The sequence below is a fragment of the Mizuhopecten yessoensis genome, unplaced genomic scaffold, assembly GCF_002113885.1.
Source record: "Mizuhopecten yessoensis strain PY_sf001 unplaced genomic scaffold, ASM211388v2 scaffold2411, whole genome shotgun sequence".
In the NCBI taxonomy this organism is placed as follows: Eukaryota; Metazoa; Mollusca; class Bivalvia; order Pectinida; family Pectinidae; genus Mizuhopecten; species Mizuhopecten yessoensis.
In genome coordinates this window covers 756,381-779,918 of record NW_018404533.1, presented here as the reverse complement: position 1 = coordinate 779,918, position 23,538 = coordinate 756,381, and the positions used below count along the sequence as shown (strand labels likewise).

Below are 23,538 nucleotides of genomic sequence, written 5' to 3'. Positions count from 1 at the left end.
ATATAATACCATTATATAGTATGTACACATCATATTCATTAGTGTATCCAGCCCCTGTGCGGTAAGGTAAACAGGAGCACCATTGTATTATCAACAGCTCACTAGGATGAGGTTGTGATACCTCCAAGGGGGGGGTACTCTGAAAAAAAGAATCTGGCAAGTGAGTTTATAATTATTTGTGAATAAAATAAAAGTACATGTCCAGAAACTGTTATAATGTGCGCCTCCCTCAATCGTATTGGTAAACAGGTTTACTGTAAGAAGATTTACAAGTATGTAGGTTTTAGGTCTACATGCAATAAGTTTTACCTATAAAAATAGGTTGATAGGTAAGTAGGTCATTAGTTTTACATGTAAGTAGTTTTACCTATAAAAAAGGTCTACAGGTAAATAGGTCATTAACTAAGTAATAGCTGTTAAAACCTTCCTCATTAGGAGGTCGTAGAATTCCTCATTAGGAGGTCGTCTCCCTCATTAGGAGGTGGACTCCCTCATTAGAAGGTGGACTCCCTCATTAGGAGGTGGACTCCCTCATTAGGAGGTGGACTCCCTCATTAGGAAGTCGACTCCCTCATTAGGAGGTGGACTCCCTCATTAGGAGGTAGACTCCCTCATTAGGAGGTGGACTCTCTCATTAGGAAGTCGACTCCCTCATTAGGAGGTACACTCCCTCATTAGGAGGTGGACTCCCTCATTAGGAAGTCGACTCCCTCATTAGGATGTGGACTCCCTCATTAGGGGGTGGACTCCCTCATTAGGAAGTTGACTCCCTCATTAGAAAGTCGACTCCCTCATTAGGAGGTGGCTTCCTCATTAGGATGTCGACTCCCTCATTAGAAGGAAGACTCCCTCATTAGGAGGTAGACTCCCTCATTAGGAGGAAGACTCCCTCATTAGGAGGTTGACTTCCTCATTAGGATGTCAACTCCCTTATTAGGAGGTAGACTCCCTCATTAGAAGGTCGACTCCCTAATTAGGATGTGGACTCACTCATTAGGAGATTGCTTCCTCATTAGGAGGTGTCTTCCTCATTAGGAGGTAGACTCCCTCATTAGCAGGTCGACTCCCTCATTAGGAGGTCGACTTCCTCATTAGGAGGTTGACTCCCTCATTAGGAGGTAGAATTCCTCATTAGGGGGTGGACTCCCTCATTTGGACGTCGACTCCCTCATTAGGAGGTCGACTCCCTCATTAGGAGGTGCACTCCCTCATTTTGACCAAAATTTATCATTCTCCCTCACAACTCTCATTCAAATCCAACTCGCACAAACTCAAAATCTACATTCTGTTGTCAAATGATCTCCTAGTTGCTGCAGGGTGTGTGTAATGATCATAACAGGTGTGTCTGAATAAAACAAATGCTTTTTAGAGTGATTCTAATATATATATAAAGGGAAAGATATAAAAATTGATTTACAGGTAAATTGATCACCAGATAAATGGTTTTACATGCGATATAAAAAAATAAAAAATAAATAAAAAAAAAATGAAAACTGTAGCTAATTGTGGTGAATATTGGTTACATTGAAAACATAAACAATAACAATGCTTTCAGCTCAAGTCAGCAAAAAATTGATAACGAATATATATATTAATTAATTAGTGATTGAAAATGGCTAAAACTGAATAATGAATAAGGAAATTGAACTTGAATCAAACTTATGACTAGTAAAAATATAATCGAATTAAAACTGAAAAAAGAAAGACATTATGTTCTAAATCAATAACAAAATATGACGTTTATATCTAATATAATATCATATCTATATAAATAGAATAGGACGTACAATATGCCATTTGATTACATTGTTTTAAATTAACGTTAATCTTTGATGCAACATTCTTAGAACTATTTTTCTGTACAGTCCCAACATTTCTTTATTAAAAGTCTGTACATATATGTCAAGAATATGCTTCGGAATGAAATTTATTGTGTGGTAACTACGGCCAAATAGGCACTGGACATTTTCTGTATCTATACCTAGCCGTTTGGTTCATCCAAGTGTCCTGCTCTGCAGTCACGTGATAATCAAAGGATCACAAGACCACTATTTTAAAATATTTGCCTTATATACACAAAATAACACAACACTTTCACGAATAAATTAACACAGTCCTGCTTTAAAAAGGTGATGATATTTTCATAAGAATATTGATTTTTTTTTAAAAGTTGATTCCCCAAAAAATTGCAAATTGTGTTAAAATCTATTTAAATAAACATATCAGCATTAATTACTATTACATATACGGTGTATGTATATTGAAAAACTTTTAAATCACACAATTTTGTGTGTCATACTAACATTGCATGCACACTGCTAGTAAAGAAAATATTCAAATTGTATAAAATGGAACCTCATTCATTGAAGTTTTGATTATTTTGAGAGATATAATATAATAAACATCATTTTTTTCACGAAATTACACAAAAAAACCACCACATACACTTTTCAAACTGTTATAGAAAGTATTTATCCTTATAAAATTGTACAAGATTTTAAATATATTACATGCATGTAAATAAATTAAATTGAATAAATTGTGACTGAAACTTATATCTTGTTATACAATGCAGTAACACAGATCTGAGACAAAATGTTGTGAGGGTGATTATGTACAGGTAATTAATTGCACAGGAAATTGTGGGGGAGGGTATATCAGAACAAAATATATATAAAATAAGCCTAATCCAAAAGTATAACAATGGTTTCTAATAGCCTGGAATGCATTTTAATCATCAGGTAGGAGGTCTCTGAAAAAATAGCCTCAAACCTGTTATGCGCAGGGTAAGCATTTTTTTGCGTTTCTAATAAATGCTGATAAACATGTCAAAAATAGGAAGCATAATTAGACAGGAAGATAAAATTCTGCTGTTAATGAAATCTTTCAAGACTCTGTCTCATTTTGATCATCTTTGAGTGAAGAGTGAAACACATTGCGGATCTTGTCGACCAGGACATCGGAACCAAGTTTGGCCTCGGCGCTGACTAGACTGAAGTTGAGAAATCCGTGAGGAAGATCGTCAACCATGTGGAGGTCTACAGTCCTCCCTAAGCTCCTCAGCTTCTTGGCGAACATCACCGAGTCATCCAACAGGGGATCAAGGTGACAGCCCTGAAACATACAACAACACTCATGAGTCACTGTTGATTTGATTGATAATTCCTGCAGGTGAGAGAAAAGGATAGGCCTGCTATTTCCCACTACATATTGTCATTAGGCGACTAATGAGAGACCCATTTATTAGAAATCTTGATCAAACCAAAATTGATCAACTGCCCCCATTGCTACATTAAAGCATTACACTGATAACCATTGCAACAGACCCTATCTGTCAATCATCATCTCACTGATAACCATGGCAACAAACATTATCTGTTAATTAACGTCTCACTGATAACCATGGCAACATATATTACCTGTCAATCATCATCTCACTGATAGCCATGGCAACGGACATTATCTGTCAATCAACGTCGCGCTGATAGCCATGGCAACAGACATTACCTGTCAATCAATGTCTCACTGATAACCATGGCAACAGACATTACCTGTCAATCAACATCCCCCTAATTACCATAATTACAAACAGTACCTGTCAGTGAAGTCTCAACAATAAAACTTGGAAACAAACATTATCAATACTTCACTGTCAAATTTCTTACACATAACGATAGTTTTAACCTAAAAGGCCATGTAAATTGAATTTGTAAGTAAATCCAGTAAATCTGAGACTCATCAATGTATCTACTTACCACAAGATAAAGCGGAGGTAGAGACGCCAGCATCTCATCAGGGGCAACCATTGGCGACATGTAGGGGTTTTTTACTATTGGAAGACTTCGGAATATACGCACGGGGCTCTCAATGTGGTGGCGAGCTTCGTACACTGGGCTGAATCCTTTCTTTTGACCTAGACGGTCAGAAACACCGATCGTTGGCATGCTCGGACTCATAGGAAAGTCACTTTTGTTTCTACGTTTTGTTGGGGAGCTTGGCAGACTCAGGTGTAGGGACTGACATGAACGTTGAGAAGGGGGTTGGCTGTTTGCCAGTTCTAGCTGGGACAGTTGTTTACTGGGGTCATCTCCCTTCTCATCCAAAGGGAGATCACCCAGTGTGGATGTTGCTAGAGAGCTCCCCCCACTTGTGTCCAGACACACACTTTTGAACTCGTCAGGGGAGGTAATTTCGCTGACCCCAGCATCAGACTGGCCAAGAACATTTCTATCTACTGCAACCCGATCAGACTGTTTCTGGTCACCGCCAGCACCGCCAACAACGATCACAGCAGAGTCACTATCCGATAAGTTGACAGTCTGGTTATTTGAGGACACCGGAAAACCCAAGTCAGAGTCCAGAGATTCAAGGGAGGTAACTCTGTTGAGAATGTCAACAGATGAGCTATCGTCCTGGATGTACGAGTCACTGGAGGGGCTGTCCTCTTCACAGTCCATCGTTTCTATAACAACAAACTCCTCCTCTATCTCCCGACTGCTACGCCTCTGGTCAAGGAAGTCATTGGGGATACCTGCATATGCTGAAAAGTAAAACCATCTAATCAAGATGTGGTTGGGAATAACTGTATCTCAGCTATGATTAGATATACAAAAGTGTTTGGTAATAGCCAAAATTAAATAATGTAACTACAGGTCGCTCTCTTTAAGCTATTATTTGCATGAACATTGATGACTGTGTTGTTATATTAGGCCAAAAAAAATGATTACTTGGTTCTCAGGCCTGCATGCATTTCATCTTAGGGCACCGCATTGCCGATTTTAACATGAAAGTAATAAAAAAAAAATGTGAATACGCCAGCCGCCGTCTTTTACTCGTTAGTCACCCAAGTCCCGAAAACGTTTGAATAAAGATAAGGATTGAAATACAGGCAAGCGTTAAATGATTATGACATATTAGTCTTGTGTACAAATGGTGCTCATTTCGGTACAAATAAGGAATGGGGGGTTCGTGATTCTCGTCTGGAACATCGTGGGGGAATTTTCGGAGGCTTTCTCTATGATGGGTCTCTACACAACTATAAAAAGACAAGGTAATGCCCACAATGAACGTTTTACAAACTACACAATAACATAAAAATCGCTCTCGTCTCGTTTTTGCCATGTAAAATGGAAAAAAACAATACCGCCCTGCCGCATCTCTTTTGAATAAATCTGGCCTGAGAACCAAGTAATTAATTTTATTTGGCCTTATTGATACGTCTATATTACTGATTTCATTAGCATTCTGTCATATCCTCCTGCTGCATCATTGAAATTCATTAAACACATATAGGAGGAGACAAACAAAAAAACAAACAAAATTGAAAATAAAATTTTAATGACAGACTTTGACTTTAAAACCAAGAGAGAAGACTGACCTGCCATGCAGCGGACTAGAATACCAACAGGAAGGAGCGGGTCCATCAGGGACAGCATACGGGAAGGCGAGGGTGTATAATGAACCAGAACTGGGGTGTACGCGGCCACAATCCCGTCCGGGACTCGGATCCCAAATGAGGCTGCTCTCATCGCTGTGGAGATCATAAGGTTCCCTCCGGCACTGTCGCCTGCGAGACATATAACCTCCCCTGTCGAGCCTGCGAAACCAAATACAATTCACTTACTACGATATAATTCTATAGTGTCCAAGCCTGTCAATAAATTGACTGAGAAGCCTATGAGTATGTGTGCAGTTTTCCTGTACTGTTTAGTCATCTGATTTCGCAAGGCTAATATTCCGTTGTTGTCCAGATCATAGTTTGTTTGCAGGGATTAAATTTGGGGCGACAATTCATTGCCAGGTAAAAAGAATTGCGTTTAAGAGTATACTTTTGTATTTGTGTGATCGGATAATTTTACAAGCGTTTTATCAAAATTACGTAAAATACATAATTGAGTTCTTGATGGGCAGTAAAAGGGTGTTTTCTTTTTATCTCTGATATTCATGCTGTTAATTTTTGCCTTCAAATACAGAAAAATTACATCCCCTGTGAAAATGACCAACTATTCAGTATTTGTGTATCACTGACACACTCTTCATAGTTTTATTAATATTCATATTAAGACATACAATATAAAATTTATTTATTTTGGAACCATTATTAAACAAGTTGTTTCAACTGATATTAATCACTCTTATTTGCTGGGATGCTAGCCTGCAGAGAGTTTAATGTGAGAGGAAATCTGAAAATCGAAGTGGCTGGGCAGGTGACCCCATACCTTTAAATAATGTCTGATCGGGGCATTGAACCCCGGCCCTCTTGGTAAAGAACGAGTGTGTTATCCACTGCGCCACCTGATCACATTAAGAACAGATTGTTGTTCATCTAGATAACTTATTCTCCACTGTATATTATGCCACTCTATATAGCTCTATTAACAGACATCACATAGAATCTGTAATTTTTTTCCTCAACACGACTGATTAATTGAAGGACAGCCCAGACTATCTCAACACAACTTATTAATTGAAGGACGGGTGCTTGAAAACTCTCATTGAGTAACTTCTATAAAATGTTTTAAATCTTTAGTTTGTAAAGATCTCAGAACTTACAAAGACTGCGGCAATTTTTGACAGTGCTGTCTATCTCAAAGCGACTGATGAGGGACATGAGCCTGAAAACCCTCGATGTTTAATTATATATAACTTTGCTTGAAATTTTTAAAACTTATCAGTTTGTATAGATCTCAGAACTGACCAAGACTGCGGCAATTTTTGACAGCCCAGGCGTAAGCATAGAAGCACTCCTCCAAAGCACGAGGGAAGGGGGATTCTGGAGAGAGGGAGTAGTCGATTGACAGGATCGGCACATTCAGATCCTTCGCCCATTGTCTCAGATACACCTACAAAAACATTAAACAGAACATTTACATATAACCTGTAACTTAATTACAATACTCAATTCTGAAATGAAATGTAACTTAAGGAAATATGACACCTGATTACTATGACACTACCTTCTTTCAAAAGAGTTCCAAAGTAAGGATTCCAAAGTAAGAAACGTGGAAATAAACTTTCAAAAATTTGAACATCACCTACTTTTTTTCACTGATGACACATTGGAAATGTTAAGGTATATAATGCCCCAGCACTATGTGATGTATCTCAAATAAAGAAGAGTTCCAATTTGTTTGCCAGTTTCTGACTTTGGAGTAGCTTACCCATTTAAATTGACTATAGTAAAGAGTAACATACACAAAATATATATAAATATATATATATGTTCATAATATTTTCATTTTTCACCAAAAATATTTTGGCTTCCATCCATTGATGATTTAATGCCTGTACTATAAATCACGGAAATAAATCAACGTTAACAAATGTTCTGATTCTCTAAAAAAAACATTTCGAACAGTGCCTAAACAAGAATCTATTTATCTATGTTTGTTTAATGTAGGGGAGATAACTCTTTTACCAATCAGATGTAAAGTAATTCGGATTTATCCTTGAATAAAAAGCATGATAGTTTATCAATTTAACTTTTTATTTGGATTTTTGCCAGTTGAAACAATACTGAAATATATATAAATTAGTGTCTTGATATCTACTTTGGATGTTTTTCTCTGATTTTGAAGAATGAGGAAGGACCACATTCTACAACATTACCTCGTGTGATTTTGACGACTGGGCCACAAATCCCCCGCCGTGACAGTGGATCAGAAGACAAGGAGACAGGGGCAGTGGCGTTGTCTTTTTCGGGAGTGGTTTTGTCGACTTCCTTGGCTGAAAAATGCAGAGTTCAACATTAAAATTGTTTCTAAGAGATTTATGTTGTAAACATTATGCAAAGGCCATGAAAAGTGTCACTAAGACATCATAAATATGTAGAACGTAGAACTAAATTGTCAATAAGACATTATAAACAGACAGCATACAACAAGGCAGTAAAATAAACATTCACAGTCCTCAGGTTATAAATCTACTGGTACATGGGTTTTTTTCTTTTCACCAGTCACACTCACAATAGACTATAATGGACTCATCCATATCAATGCATGGTCGAGTCTACTAAAGGTACATAGGGGTGAATTGACTAAAAGGAAAATATATTGGATTACATAAGGGAGATCAAGGATAAGACTGTTGTAATTATTAATTAACAATTTTACAATGAAGTCAAACAATTTTTAATGAGATTTCACTCTTAAATAGGATATTAGTGGACGCAGGCATTGCTGCCTCTATATCCACATCAATATAATTTGAAATACAATGTGGTTAACATAAAATCATTAAGCCTATACATGAATTAGTCAAATATTTTTTAAGAAAATTTCATTCTGTTAACCACCACAGTTAAAAAAAAGTATATTAATTCTCAAACTATAACCAAACTTTCCAAATGTAAAAAGGTTGTGTATCACAACCAGTAAGTGTTTTTTTTCAAAATGGAGAATGTTCTTAAAATAACGAAACTTTGAAAACAGTGCATAGGACTGAAATTTCTGCAAAAACACTGTTTTGAAGAAATACAGGAAAGATAGAAATTGTGATTTTACCCTAATTATTTCACCAATTATCTATCAATTAATTTGTTAACTGGTTTGAACTGACTTCAACTCCACCGACATACCTGACCGACTCTGTACTCGCTGGAGAATAGACGGGTATTCACTGGACCGTGACCAGTGTGGGCACAGGGAGGCGTGATTGTCACAGTTTCCTTGCTGTCCGCAGCCTCTATTTCAAACGTTTCTGGCTGCAGAACCAGCACCTCGTTCACTTGCACCGACGGACAAACGAATGTTGGCAGCTGCTGCAATCAAATGAAAATCATATAAAGACCACAGAAATGAAATCCTGATTAGCGATCATCCTTTTTGTGCAAGCCCATAATTTGACAATACCATTGAACTGTGAGATCTAGAGCTGATACAAAATAAAATTTTAAATACAAAACTTTATTTATTTCACAACAGTTATAAAACAAGCTATATCTCAACTTATATAAATCAATCTTGTTGGCCGGGATATAATTAACTAGCATGCAGTAGGTCTTAATGTTGGAGGGAAACTAGAAAATGTCTGTAAGACATAAATGCCCCCGTTCATGGACGGGACGGGACGCGATGGGACGCGATGGGACGGACATGGGCAGCACTATATGCATAATAAGAGTACAGGGAGAATACCCCAGATATGGTCTGGTGACCCCATGACCTTTTCACACTTGAACGGGGAATCAAACCCTGACCACAGTAATGCAAAATAGTATTACCATCTACAGACAGTAATATTATAATAACACCTAAAGTCAGGAAAGTCCAGGAAGCAACCAGCATAAAATAAAGATTCTTTACCTTTCAGTTCTTCAGAAGAAGTTGTTTGAAGAGTTTGACACATTTGACTCCTTTGACCTTGAAAAAAGGTCAAGGTCACTTTAACTGTCAAACTTTGTCAGGCTCTATCCCAGGAAGCAACAAGCCAAATATTAAGATTCTATCCCTTTAAGTTCTTCAGAAGAAGACGTTTGAAGAGTTTGACATATTTGACCGTTGTAACCTTGAAAGTAGGTCAAAGTCATTTCCATTCTCAAACTTTGTCAGGCTCTATCCCAGGAAGCAACCAGCTTAATATGAAGATTCTATTCCTTTCAGTTCTTCAGGAGAAGTCGTTTGAAGTGTTGACACATTTGACCCCCGAGAACTTGAAAGTAGGTCAAGGTCATTTTTATTTTCAAACTTATCCCAGGAAGCAACCAGGGCCTGTCGGTTCTTAGGAAGAAGTTGTTTAAAGGAAAAGTTGACGGACGACGGACGACGGACGGACAACGGACGCCGCACCATGACATAAGCTCACTTGCCCTTAGGGCAGGTGACCTAAAAAACTGTGCTTTATTGTCAGAAAATGAAGAAAAAATGATTTAAATCTTCCAAATTTCAACAAAAATGCTTTTCATGCAAGAACAGTCTGTTGTAAAATTTACTTAAAAAAAAACACTGGTTTTCCTGTATATATAATATGAATTAATATTTAACTTACTTGCATGATACCGGATTCTGTGATGGACCAGAATGCCTTGCAAAACCTTACGTCCGCCATCCTAGTCACTGCACATATCTGTTCAACAATCAAATCATTGTATCACAGGAATTCACGACAATATATTCTCCATAAAATATCCATTGGATCGCTACGCTATCACTTCATCTGATCAGAAAAGAGGCAGTTGGAATCGGCAATCACAGAGCATACCATGCAGCATATTCATGTTAATTTTTTTTTTTTTTTTTTCATTTTACAAATAATCATGTTATTGACTGGGATAACTCCATATAATTGGACAGAGAGAGCAATCAAGTGGCTGATAAAGGAAGCCATCGCGATATATGTCACAGAGGGCCAGAGATGAGGAGGCTCATAGACTTTATCACATCTATGACCAGGTATAATGTACAATGTACCCATAGATATTATTAAACAATGTGTATCCGAAACAAATTGTCAATTTTTTCATCATTTGGTATACATGTATAACAATTTGGAAGGCAATCCATATCAGATATTTCTTGTGAGAACTTGTACAGAAGCCACTGAACAACTAACTCGGCCCTCATACTTTGAAAATTTTAAGTAAGATCAAGAGTATAATGAGGTTAAAGATATTAACTCATTCACCCCTGAAATTTCATAATGAACTATTCCAATCTATGAATTGAAAGAGTTCAAATGTGTCTTCAGGGGTGAATGAGTTAAAATGATATGCTGTAAATATAGGACAGAGATCTGTCATACTTTCCCTTCATATTAGATTTATGATACTCGCCAGAGGCTCGCAAACATGAAAAATCCAAAACGAGTATCATCAATCTAATATGAAGGGAAACAGATGACAGATTCTTTTTATCATATGATACGAAGTAAGCTGTATAATTGTGACCTGAAACGAATTTTTTGCACTTGACCGCCCTGAAACGATGAAAATTGTGTCCGCTTTACAACGACTTGACATCACATTGATTGTTCCTATTCGATTGTGACGTGATCATATCCAGAGTGATATTACATAATTAATTTATGCGACGGCTTTATGATACTGCATAACATGTAACTATAAAATATGTGTTAAAAGTCTGTCCTTATTTTCACTTGTATTCAATTTAAAATATGACTTCTGAGGTATTTAACAGAATTGACAGTTGTTCAAATCAGAGTCACTAAAAAAACCCCAAAAAACACAGGAACTCTAGGAATCAAACTTAGGATTCTCCATTAACAGGGTCGGTAATTAATTCCCGTTCCCTAAAACATATACATTGTATTTACCATAGATATTTAGGAGAGGACTGTTATTAAGTTGTTATAAATTGTTGTCCAATCCATTTGTATATTTGTACAATAAAATATGTTTAAATTAACTAAACTTCAAATTAGAGTTACTTAAAGGGACATCATGTGAAAAGGCGTTTTTTTTTAATGAATGTATGTATTGTATGCACTTCCACTTATGTTACCTCGCTATCCCCATATTCATAGTCCGTTCCAAATGTCCAGTTTGACCACTTGAATCGTTCGGGAAAGCCCTGCTAAAAATAGCGCCGATAACGTCACCTGACTAGGCAGTAAACACAAGTGGTGGGAGCGAGATGAAACGGTTTGCAAAGGGGCCCCAGAGAGGGGCCGTCGGGCAACTGCAACTTCTTATCGCACTATGAAACCAAGTTATATGATTTCTAAGTCTGTATTCAAACTTATTGAACATTAATTATTCATCATTAGAAGTTAATTGCACACTTGCCAATGTTCAGAATTTAAATTTATTTAGCTTTAAACATAAATTTGTTGCCAATAAAGTTAAACAAGGGATGGGGCACAAGTTTTTACAATTTATCACAGCCTTCTCCTGTCATACATTTACAATTAAATGTCAACAATGATAATAGGCATAAAGATAAAGTAGATATATTTAAATATATTGAATTTAGTACCGGAATGTGGCCGGTACAGATGGTACGGGGCTAAACACCTTCCGTACACCAAGGGACAAACCTTTCTGATTTTTTTTTATATATTGCCGGGACAGAGGAGGCCGGATATTCATACTAGTACTAATTTAAATCTTACATGTAAAAACAAAAATAATCATTTAATTCAGCAATATAATTAAATCATACCATTTTATTGAACCAGGTAATATTATAAATTATGTAAATCCACGGACTTAGATAACACGTATCTCGGTGACCCAGAAAATACGCCGTGGGCCATCACAACAGTTATAAGATACTAGCGAGCTTAATAGTTTTAGATATTTATTCATAACATAAACAGCGCTAGCATTTCTGTTGATTCCATTTCAGCTTAATCGGCTATCCGGAAAAATACATGCACCGTACTAACTGCTACGGCAGTTATTTTCTCCTTTGAATACTGCCCACCTGCAATAATGATTCTGTAACGTACTCCTTGTGCTATCTTTTGACCATTTGGCAACTTTTCGTTTTGTAGCTGACACGGTACAACACTTTTCTTTCGCTTACTTCACACGGCCAGTCATTTTGTTTACAAAGAAATGGTGCACGTGTGCTAAGCGCATGCGCAAGTAGAGGGAAATCCCTGAACAAAACGTTGGTCAGACAGGTAGAAATACCGATGATTTTCTTCGATTTAATCATTTTTATGAATCTATTTCAGCCAAATCCGATGGTTATTTTCCATAAGGAGTCTCACTTGATATGTTTATGTAGTATTTGAAAAAAAGACAAAAAATAAAGTTACTTCACCGTGATGTCCCTTTAAAAAAAAAGAAAAAAAACCTACAGGATTCTCCATTAACATCTATGTAAGACAGAATCATGTTTATACAGGGTCGGTAAGACATAATAAAAACATGCACATCACTCCCTTGACCTTACCTGTCTTGCACGGAGCTCTGGATTGAGGAGGTATTTTCCACTACTTAGCACAGTGCCCGCAAGCTGCATGAGCTGCGACCTATTGTCCAGGTAATTTTCACTGAAGGAAGCCATCGTCACTCCAACCGTGTTCAGAGGTTTCTGCATAGAACTGCAAAACTGAAATAAGAATAAAAGCGAAGTCTACAACTTGTAGATGAATAATCTAGAATCAAATGGAATGCTGACAGAATCTAGTAGCGGAAAGTGATATTAATGACGGTTTTGGGTAATTAATAATCCATTTATTGATATATATGTACAGTCATGTGTCATATAACCTGACCACTAGTATACGAGTATGTGTTGTTTCATAGCAGATTTTTATAACGGTGTCAGAGAATTATACCACAATGAATGTCTAAAAGACATTCAGCAAAACCATATCTTTCATAAACAATAGACCAGTTGGTATGAACAGGAGAGGTAAATGCACGGCCAGACCGGGGTTCGAACCCTGGACCTTCCGAACTCTAGACGGAAGCTCAACCAATTGAGCTATCTGGTTGCCGACGATCGAACCAGTCAAGTTCCGCTACATAATCCTCTCTCCCTTAACAAAGTTTTTGACCTAGAAGACACATGAGACACTATACCACCTTCTGTGGGTATATTTCGTTGGGCGCCAAATGTAACAGGAGAGGGAAAATGCACGGCCAGACCGGGGTTGGAACCCGGAACCTTCCAAACTCTAGACGGACGCTCAACCAATTGAGCTATCTGGTCGCCTACGATCGACCCGGTCCAGTTACGCTACGGGTGTATAAACTTTGTGATCCTAGATGCCACCTTAGATACAGTGTCAGTTCTTTAGGCCTTAAACAGTAACGATAAAACATATATGAATCTTGAGTGGTGTGATTTTGGATCTCCGTGTGGAAACAAACCTGGAAACCCATGGTCCTGCCATAAAAACATTCCTGACTGAGTTTCTCCACTTGCTGTGTAAGCTCCTCTGCTATGGCGTCATCTATCATCTCCTCGTCCGCGAACAGACTCCCGTTCTTACAGAAGTCCATGAGTTTATACGCGTGCTCTAGACAGGCACGGAGTTGTCCCAGCGTCTCCACATAGGCCTCCAACTCGGAACTGTAATGGGCCGACCGGAAAAACATGGATTCACGGTTAACGTGGATATGGCGGACCAGCTGTAGGATGTGGAGACAACATTTATGAATGATTTTGATGATGCTGCGGAATCCATTGGCCTGGACGTCAGGTGAAAGATCGTATTCTGCCAAACGCGGAGCTATCAATTCCACTGTTGGTTGGATACCACGATCTATGTGTTCTTGTAATAAACAAAATGCCGCGTGAAATTTTGCTTGTGTACTGCTTTTTCCATTATGAAAATATGCTATGTTACTGACGGCAAACGATCGGAGGTCTTTGAATAATGCAGTAAACATTTTGAGTAAAAAATACGAGTTATGTCAGAGTACAAAGTCGAGGTTTGTTTTCATGTCAGCCATTGCAGAAATCCGCAGTAAATAAAGGTACCTGTCAAACTTTCAGAAATTAAATGAATTACTTTTTGTTAATATTTAGAGAAATTTGTCAGCAAAATATATTTGCTTCTTCGTTGTTATGGCAAAATATATTTTGTAAGGTTGCAATGTTAACAAATTACAATTAATTGCATTATCGACCAATCGCGTTTGAGAATTACAGTCACATCGGAGAAAAACGCAAAAAGGAAAACAAGAAGTCGCCAGTTTGAAGCTGACGATATGGACATTTGAGAAAAGGATTGTATGTACAGCTGTCATTTGACCGTTACAGTTTTATGTTTGACACCTAACCAGAGGTCCAAAAAACAGTCTAGCATGTCATAAATAAATAGACAGTCCATGCATTTGCGTATTTGCTGTGTCTAAAGTAAGGTCGAAAAAGGAAAAATTACCAACCAAAATGTCAGCAAAAGACTGCAGGATATTCCTTGTCTTTGCGTATTTTCCGGGACCACAAACAATTCTTTTAAAGTAAAAGACGTTGAGTCTGTCTTTGTTGGAATTATGTAGATTTTTTTTCACGTGCAGGCCTATAGTTCGTTTGTTTGTCATAGAGTTTGAATTAAAACGAGAATTATCAAAGACAGATACGATTTAGACATAAGATATGAGTTTCCCCTGGCCCTGACACTAGACCATGACATTTTGACGGATAGATGTCTGAGGTCGGGCCAGAGCGTACTACTCAATGTCACCCTGGTAAAATACTAGCCATTTCCTAAGGACTCAGCTGGGGAGAATTTCTCTTCAGCTCATTCGGTAGTGCATAGGTTCAACTTAGTGGAGGCATTAAAAAAATAATGACCTCTGTTACATTGGTTTCCATGTAGGGACCCAGGAAATATTGACAAATACGCTCAGTGATAGTAGTTTCACAAGAGTCACTATGACCTCTGGAAAACTTGGGACAATAAAGTTCTAAACTATCCTGTATATATATAAAGTCACAGTTAGAAATGATGAGTGTATAATTTGTAAAAACGTGTGCAAGAGAGTGTGAAAATGAAAATACTTGTTTTATAAAGATCTTAATTATGAAAAATCTTTTGAAAAATAAAATGATAAAAAAAGTCTCAGTTAGGGACAATTTTCCTTTAGGTCCTTTGGTAGAGTTTCCAGAGGTCATTGGTTCGACTCCTGTTGGAGGCATTGAAAAAAAGGGAGTTTTGAGGTGCTGATAACAACAAAATTTACTATGACAAATTAAATTATGATATTGATGGTGAATTTGTAGACCTGTCAATTGCAAGCTGGCATGTGATGACCTTGTTATTTTTACACAGAGAGCAGTTATATTTTCTAAGATAAGAATAAATATTGCCAATTGTTTTGTCAAAACAACTCGGAAATGTTGATAATGTGTGAATCAAGCTTCTCATGTGTCAAGATTATTTGGTTCAAGAGATGATCTGTAGCGTTATCCTTTTCATTAATGGGGTCCCAAGCAAGTAAATAATTATAAACACACGAAGAGAAACCCAAGAGAAAAATATGGAAGTAAAATGGGATCCTGGAATTCTTATGGCTTATTTTGATATAAACAAAAAACATTGGCATAGGGTAAACATGACCGCTGGCTGAAAAAGGACAAATCATAATTCAATGGCATTTTTAACATTTCAGGTGTGACAGTGCTGGTTACACTCCATTAATTAACTTCAGTGTGAGAATGGCTGAAGTGGGAAGTGTAGATGGGACTGGAGCCGATGACACTGACAACAGTGAAAAACAGGCCACAACACAAAGCAACAACTCCCCAGCCAGGGGAGATCACTCTCACAGTGAATCTGGCATTGACTGTGACCTAGTCTCCCCAGTAAAGCTGGGAGCCATTGTGATAGATGGGGCAGATGCAGCCACTTCACAGTGTGAAGGTGGAGCTGGTGAGGATGCGGAGGCTGCAGAGGAGGGCAGGGATAACGGAGACAATCATCTCAGTCTGGGATTCATGAAAAAAGACGACAGTGGCATAGACGTAAGTCGCACGCCGACCAGTGGCAAAGACAGCTCCATACTATCGGACAACAATGAGTCGCTCAGTGACAGTGGTGCAGGGTCGAGGACTAATTCAGTCAGTGAGGCCTCCATGTCTAAAGAATGTTCACAGAAACCATCAAAGGGTGGGTGCGAGACTATTGTGACGGAGATTGAAAACATGGACACTGACGAAATCAATCAAGCTGGTGCGCAAAAGGATGTCACCACAGCAGTGTCTTGTTCCGATGATGACAAAGACAGCGATGACAGTGAAAATGATTCTGGACAGTCAAGTAGAGTTAGAAAGTTGCGCGAGTCAATACGGCGGAGACTCCGCGACAAACGCAGAAGACACTTTTTCTTGGATAGTGATGACACGGACAGTGATAATGACGATAATTTATCTGGATCACCATCAAATCAAGAAAATGTGAAAATCAAGGACGATTCTGACGAGGACAATTCCGATGAAGATCAACCATCTAGTGTGAAAAAAACTAAATCTTCTAATGTTAAGAAGAAGAAGCCCGATTCTGACTCAGAGGAGGAGGAAATGGTAGACATGAGTAAGAGGCCTAAGCAGACTTGGCGTGCCCTCTTCGACTGTCGTGATCGAGAGTATGGGTTCAATAGCCGTGTGCCCCCTGCCAGTTTTAGGGAGAAAGTGCAGGGCAGTCTACAAATGGTACAGAGGTTTAATCTTCAATATAAAATGGAGTACCATGAAGGCTGTGTGAATGCTCTACACTTCAACAGAATTGGTAAGAGAGTGTAACACAAACTCCTATACCTGCCTACTGTAATACAGTACAAATTTTACACTGCCTACTGTAATACAGTACAAACTCTTACACTGCCTACTGTAATACAGTACAAACTCCTATACCTGCCTGCTGTAATACAGTACAAACTCTTACACTGCCTACTGTAATACAGTACAACCTCCTATACCTGCCTACTGTAATACAGTACAAACTTTTATACTGCCTACTGTAATACAGTACAAACTCTTACACTGACTACTGTAATACAGTACAAACTCTTACACTGCCTACTATAATATAGTACAAACTCTTACACTGCCTACTGTAATAGAATACAAACTCCTATACCTGCCTACTGTAATACAATACAAACTCTTACACTGCCTACTGTAATACAGTACAAACTTCTATACCTGCCTACTGTAATACAGTACAAACTCTTACACTGCCTACTATAATATAGTACAAACTCTTACACTGCCTACTGTAATACAGTACAAACTCCTATACCTGCCTACTGTAATACAGTACAAACTCTTACACTGCCTACTGTAATACAGTACAAACTCTTACACTGCCTACTGTAATACAGTACAAACTCCTATACCTGCCTACTGTAATACAGTACAAACTCTTACACTGCCTACTGTAATACAGTACAAACTCTTACACTGCCTACTGTAATACAGTACAAACTCCTATACCTGCCTACTGTAATACAGTACAAACTCTTACACTGCCTACTGTAATACAGTACAAACTCTTACACTGCCTACTGTAATACAGTACAAACTCCTATACCTGCCTACTGTAATACAGTACAAACTCTTACACTGCCTACTGTAATACAGTACAAACTCTTACACTGCCTACTGTAATACAGTACAAACTCCTATACCTGCCTACTGTAATACAGTACAAACTCTTACACTGCCTACTGTAATACAGTACAAACTCTTACACTGCCTACTGTAATACAGTACAAACTCCTATACCTGCCTACTGTAATACAGTACAAACTCTTACACTGCCTACTGTAATACAGTACAAACTCTTACACTGCCTACTGTAATACAGTACAAACTCCTATACCTGCCTACTGTAATACAGTACAAACTCTTACACTGCCTACTGTAATACAGTACAAACTCTTACACTGCCTACTGTAATACAGTACAAACTCCTATACCTGCCTACTGTAATACAGTACAAACTCTTACACTGCCTACTGTAATACAGTACAAACTCCTATACCTGCCTACTGTAATACAGTACAAAATTTACACTGCCTACTGTAATACAGTACAAACTCCTATACCAGACTGCAATACAGTACAAACTCCTATACCTGCCTACTGTAATACAGTACAAACTCCTATACCTGCCTACTGTAATACAGTACAAACTCCTATACCTGCCTACTCTAATACAGTACAAACTCTTACACTGCCTAATATATATACAATTCAAACTCCTGGGTCAGTCTATTATCTTCTCTATGTCAATACAAACTCCTGTAGGAGTAGATCTAGAATGCTTGTGTGTTTAATTTGTGTAATTCAATTCATTTGCGCAAATATTTATTTACATGTAGCTGTATAAACAATTCATTTAATTTGTGGCCAGAATCTAACTTCTTAACTCATTCCCCCTAAAGTCAGTTGAACTCTTCCAATTCAAAGTTTGGAATAGTCTTACTTGCCAACTATCCTGATTTTGGAGGGAGACTCCCGATTTTGGACCCTAGGATTGAGCATTTTCAACCAGTGAATTTGCTAAATTATTCCTGTTTTCTAACATCTAGATCGGCTATATTTGATGGTTTGTAGGTACATTACTCGCCAGTGGGTCTGATGATTTAAACATTGTCCTGTGGAACTGGATACGAAATCGCCCCGCACTTGTTTACGACAGCGGACACAGGAGCAACGTCTTTCAGGTACTTAGTTTATTATTATGTTACGTTAACCCTACAGACTCGTAGCTAGGGAGAATTTCTGTTTAGCTCATTCAGTAGAGCGTAAGACTAGTACGCCAGAGGTCCTGGGTTCAACTCCTAACATTGAGAAGATGATCACCTCTAATGCATTTGAGCCTACAGAAGTACCAGGGTGGCAAAATACTTAGGAATACTTGGAAAGGAAGCACATATTCTTTCCTGGAGGGTGAGTATATGTCACGCTGAGCTGGCACCGGGTAAAATACTGTCCACTTTCTACCGACTCCGTTTTGGAGAATTTCTCTTTAGCTCATACTTAATTTGGTAAAGCGTATACGTAGGACTAGTAAATTAAAACTAGAGGTCCCAGGTTCGATTCCTAGCAGAGGCATTGAAAAATAATAACCTTGATCACTCTGTTACTCATATTTAAATTGTAGCTTTATACATACAAGATGTATGGTACTAATAGCCTTTGTGCTGAACCATGAGGATGAGAGAGAACTGTAAGCAGCAAGGATAAGGAAGGCTAAACTACACATTGTCAATTAGTGGGACATTTCTCAGTTTTTCTATCAATTTGTATACAAATTCTTATGTTTTACTGGGATAATGTATTTGTTCAAAAATGTATATGCATTTAGTGGCCCATAACCCCTGTCATTTAGTGGCCCATAACCCCTGCCATTTAGTGGCCCATAACCCCTGCCATTTAATGGCCCATAACCCCTTCCATTTAGTGGCCCATAACCCCTTCCATTTAGTGGCCCATAACCCCTTCCATTTAGTGGCCCATAACCCCTGCCATTTAGTGGCCCATAACCCCTGCCATTTAGTGGCCCATAACCCCTGCCATTTAGTGGCCCATAACCCCTGCCATTTAGTGGCCCATAACCCCTGCCATTTAGTGGCCCATAACCCCTGCCATTTAGTGGCCCATAACCCCTGCCATTTAGTGGCCCATAACCCCTGCCATTTAGTGGCCCATAACCCCTGCCATTTAGTGGCCCATAACCCCTGCCATTTAGTGGCCCATAACCCCTGCCATTTAGTGGCCCATAACCCCTGCCATTTAGTGGCCCATAACCCCTGCCATTTAGTGGCCCATAACCCCTGCCATTTAGTGGCCCATAACCCCTGCCATTTAGTGGCCCATAACCCCTGCCATTTAGTGGCCCATAACCCCTGCCATTTAGTGGCCCATAACCCCTGCCATTTAGTGGCCCATAACCCCTGCCATTTAGTGGCCCATAACCCCTGCCATTTAGTGGCCCATAACCCCTGCCATTTAGTGGCCCATAACCCCTTCCATTTAGTGGCCCATAACCCCTGCCATTTAGTGGCCCATAACCCCTGCCATTTAGTGGCCCATAACCCCTGCCATTTAGTGGCCCATAACCCCTGCCATTTAGTGGCCCATAACCCCTGCCATTTAGTGGCCCATAACCCCTGCCATTTAGTGGCCCATAACCCCTGCCATTTAGTGGCCCATAACCCCTGCCATTTAGTGGCCCATAACCCCTGCCATTTAGTGGCCCATAACCCCTGCCATTTAGTGGCCCATAACCCCTGCCATTTAGTGGCCCATAACCCCTGCCATTTAGTGGCCCATAACCCCTGCCATTTAGTGGCCCATAACCCCTGCCATTTAGTGGCCCATAACCCCTGCCATTTAGTGGCCCATAACCCCTGCCATTTAGTGGCCCATAACCCCTGCCATTTAGTGGCCCATAACCCCTGCCATTTAGTGGCCCATAACCCCTGCCATTTAGTGGCCCATAACCCCTGCCATTTAGTGGCCCATAACCCCTGCCATTTAGTGGCCCATAACCCCTGCCATTTAGTGGCCCATAACCCCTGCCATTTAGTGGCCCATAACCCCTGCCATTTAGTGGCCCATAACCCCTGCCATTTAGTGGCCCATAACCCCTGCCATTTAGTGGCCCATAACCCCTGCCATTTAGTGGCCCATAACCCCTGCCATTTAGTGGCCCATAACCCCTGCCATTTAGTGGCCCATAACCCCTGCCATTTAGTGGCCCATAACCCCTGCCATTTAGTGGCCCATAACCCCTGCCATTTAGTGGCCCATAACCCCTGCCATTTAGTGGCCCATAACCCCTGCCATTTAGTGGCCCATAACCCCTGCCATTTAGTGGCCCATAACCCCTGCCATTTAGTGGCCCATAACCCCTGCCATTTAGTGGCCCATAACCCCTGCCATTTAGTGGCCCATAACCCCTGCCATTTAGTGGCCCATAACCCCTGCCATTTAGTGGCCCATAACCCCTGCCATTTAGTGGCCCATAACCCCTGCCATTTAGTGGCCCATAACCCCTGCCATTTAGTGGCCCATAACCCCTGCCATTTAGTGGCCCATAACCCCTGCCATTTAGTGGCCCATAACCCCTGCCATTTAGTGGCCCATAACCCCTGCCATTTAGTGGCCCATAACCCCTGCCATTTAGTGACCCATAACCCCTGCCATTTAGTGGCCCATAACCCCTGCCATTTAGTGGCCAATAACCCCTTCCATTTAGTGGCCCATAACCCCTGCCCTTCCTATAATCACTGCTCGTGCTCAGGCCTGACTTTGAAAAATACTCTCTGTTGTTGAAAGTCACATAGATAATTGACGTTATTACCCTGTAACTGCTGTTTTTGACGTAGGCCAAGTTTATGCCGTTCAGCGGGGACTGCCATGTGGTGAGTTGTGCCAGAGATGGCCAGGTTAGACTCGCCGAGCTCTCACTTACCGGTGTGTGTAAACAGACGAAGAAGCTAGCACAACACAAAGGCGGAGCTCACAAGGTAAGACATAATCCCTGGGAGCAGGGCTGTTAAGGTAAGATGTGCTGCTCATGAAGTAGCCCCCTCCCCCTCACACACACACCCTCCATCCCCCACAATTGAGCACAGAATTGTGAAACTTTTTAACCATTTAACATATCTTGATATAATTGCATCAATCATAAGTGTGCAGTACTTTGTAATGAGTTTGGACCTTCACCTCTAGATCAAGGATTATTTAAGTGCAATCTGATTATTATTAAGAAGGAAGTAAGTGTATAAATATAATGGGAAAGGGACTGAAAGTCTGCCTCAAATATATCCAAGCTATAAGGCAGTAAATACCCTGTACACATACATGTACTGGAGTAATTAAAATGCAAGCTGAGATACTGTCAGCAGCTGAAGGTTTTAATCTGGCCCTACAATTCTATGACAATTGATAGGGGAGATAATTACATATAACCTTAATAATAATGATATTAATACTAAGTTCTTTTATTTAATTTAGACGGGGTAAAATATTTAGACTTTCGTCTAGTTTACAATATGGCCCTGTAAAAGACATATATATACAATATGAAACAACACATTTTTACAAAATTTTACATAACATCACTTGCATGGAAACAAAATAAATAAACAAACCATATATTATATTACCGGTATGAGATAATAGTTCAGTGAGGCACAATGGAGCTTTCCAAGAGTTGGGGATGTCCCTTCCTGCGAGGTCTGCCCAATGTGCCATCACTTAAGTAAATAATTCATACACCAAGGACATATTAAAATGAACACAATTTAACTATAACATATGAATGGAAATTTAATAATACATACACCTTGTAATGTCCAGTTGTAAAATTTAGATGTTGACAGGCTGATGTGATCAGCCTCTATGACCGATGCCAGGTAAGGGAGATAATCTGGTAGACTCCCTTCAGGATGTTTAATTGTTAACTTTGTCGCTTTAGCTCGCCCTGGAACTGGACTCGCCCCATGTGTTCCTGAGTTGTGGTGAGGACGCAATTGTGTACCAAATCGACCTTCGTGAGGACAAGTCAAACAAGTAGGTATTTCTTCTGAGAGTCATGACCATGACCAAATATGGTCATTGATCACATATCATGACCAAATATGGTCATTGATCAGTGATCAAATATCATGACCAAATATACATGGTTATTGATCGTATATCATTACCAACGGTCATTGATCACATATCAGACCAACTATGGTCATTGATCACATATCATGACCAAATATGGTCATTGATCAGTGATCAAATATCATGACCAAATATGGTCATTGGTCACTGGATTCAATACTGTATCAGAAGGAATTCAAAAGGAAACAGAAGTAGCTGTGACAACAAAGCACTTCTTATCTTGATTTATAAACAAACTTACATCACTCAAAATTAGTTCTACATATAATTTTAATACAAGAATGCTTGATGTCCTCAAAATTAGCACAAATCAATACAAGGAGTTCCTCACAACAATCATAGTAATATCAGGGTAATAAACTACATATTATACAACATAAAATAAAGAAGCACCAACAGGAAGACGTATGAAAATGAGGTTGACCTGTAAGGTCAACCGGTGTAAAGAAAATAAACCACCGATATTAAAGTATCGGGTACAATAAAATACACT

The 23,538-nt window shown here is 39.2% G+C and overlaps 2 protein-coding genes across 2 annotated transcripts in view; one reads left to right on the top strand and one right to left on the bottom strand.

Annotated features, from left to right (window-relative positions):
* Positions 1-1,761: 1,761 nt before the first annotated feature.
* Positions 1,762-14,372, bottom strand: LOC110445915 (hormone-sensitive lipase-like). The gene is made up of 9 exons (XM_021490781.1): positions 13,784-14,372; positions 12,858-13,016; positions 9,985-10,062; positions 8,576-8,758; positions 7,609-7,725; positions 6,698-6,842; positions 5,378-5,596; positions 3,756-4,540; positions 1,762-3,114 (listed from the first exon to the last, which is right to left on the bottom strand). The coding sequence occupies exons 1-9, from the start codon at positions 14,303-14,305 to the stop codon at positions 2,887-2,889; spliced, it is 2,436 nt and encodes an 811-aa protein (XP_021346456.1). The 5' UTR covers positions 14,306-14,372; the 3' UTR covers positions 1,762-2,886.
* Positions 14,373-14,569: 197 nt separating this feature from the next.
* The window catches only part of LOC110445905 (DDB1- and CUL4-associated factor 8-like), a 28,702-nt gene continuing 19,733 nt past the window's right edge, over positions 14,570-23,538 (top strand). Inside the window, exons 1-5 of the mRNA XM_021490764.1 lie at positions 14,570-14,648; positions 16,031-17,145; positions 18,978-19,087; positions 21,758-21,898; positions 22,852-22,946. Of these exons, the coding sequence (XP_021346439.1) occupies positions 16,077-17,145; positions 18,978-19,087; positions 21,758-21,898; positions 22,852-22,946 (1,415 nt within the window). The 5' untranslated portion in view covers positions 14,570-14,648; positions 16,031-16,076. The remainder of the gene's footprint in view (positions 14,649-16,030; positions 17,146-18,977; positions 19,088-21,757; positions 21,899-22,851; positions 22,947-23,538) is intronic.

What these genes read in the sequence shown, in the direction of transcription:
- LOC110445915 (XM_021490781.1), bottom strand. Translation starts at nt 14,305, where the DNA reads ATGTTTACTGCATTATTCAAAGACCTCCGATCGTTTGCCGTCAGTAAC. An exon ending in CAAAAATTGCCGCAGTCTTG is followed by an intron (nt 5,597 to 6,697) that starts GTCAGTTCTGAG and finishes TTGGTTTCGCAG; the next exon opens with GCTCGACAGGGGAGGTTATA. An exon ending in TACCTCCGCTTTATCTTGTG is followed by an intron (nt 3,115 to 3,755) that starts GTAAGTAGATAC and finishes TGTATGTTTCAG; the next exon opens with GGCTGTCACCTTGATCCCCT.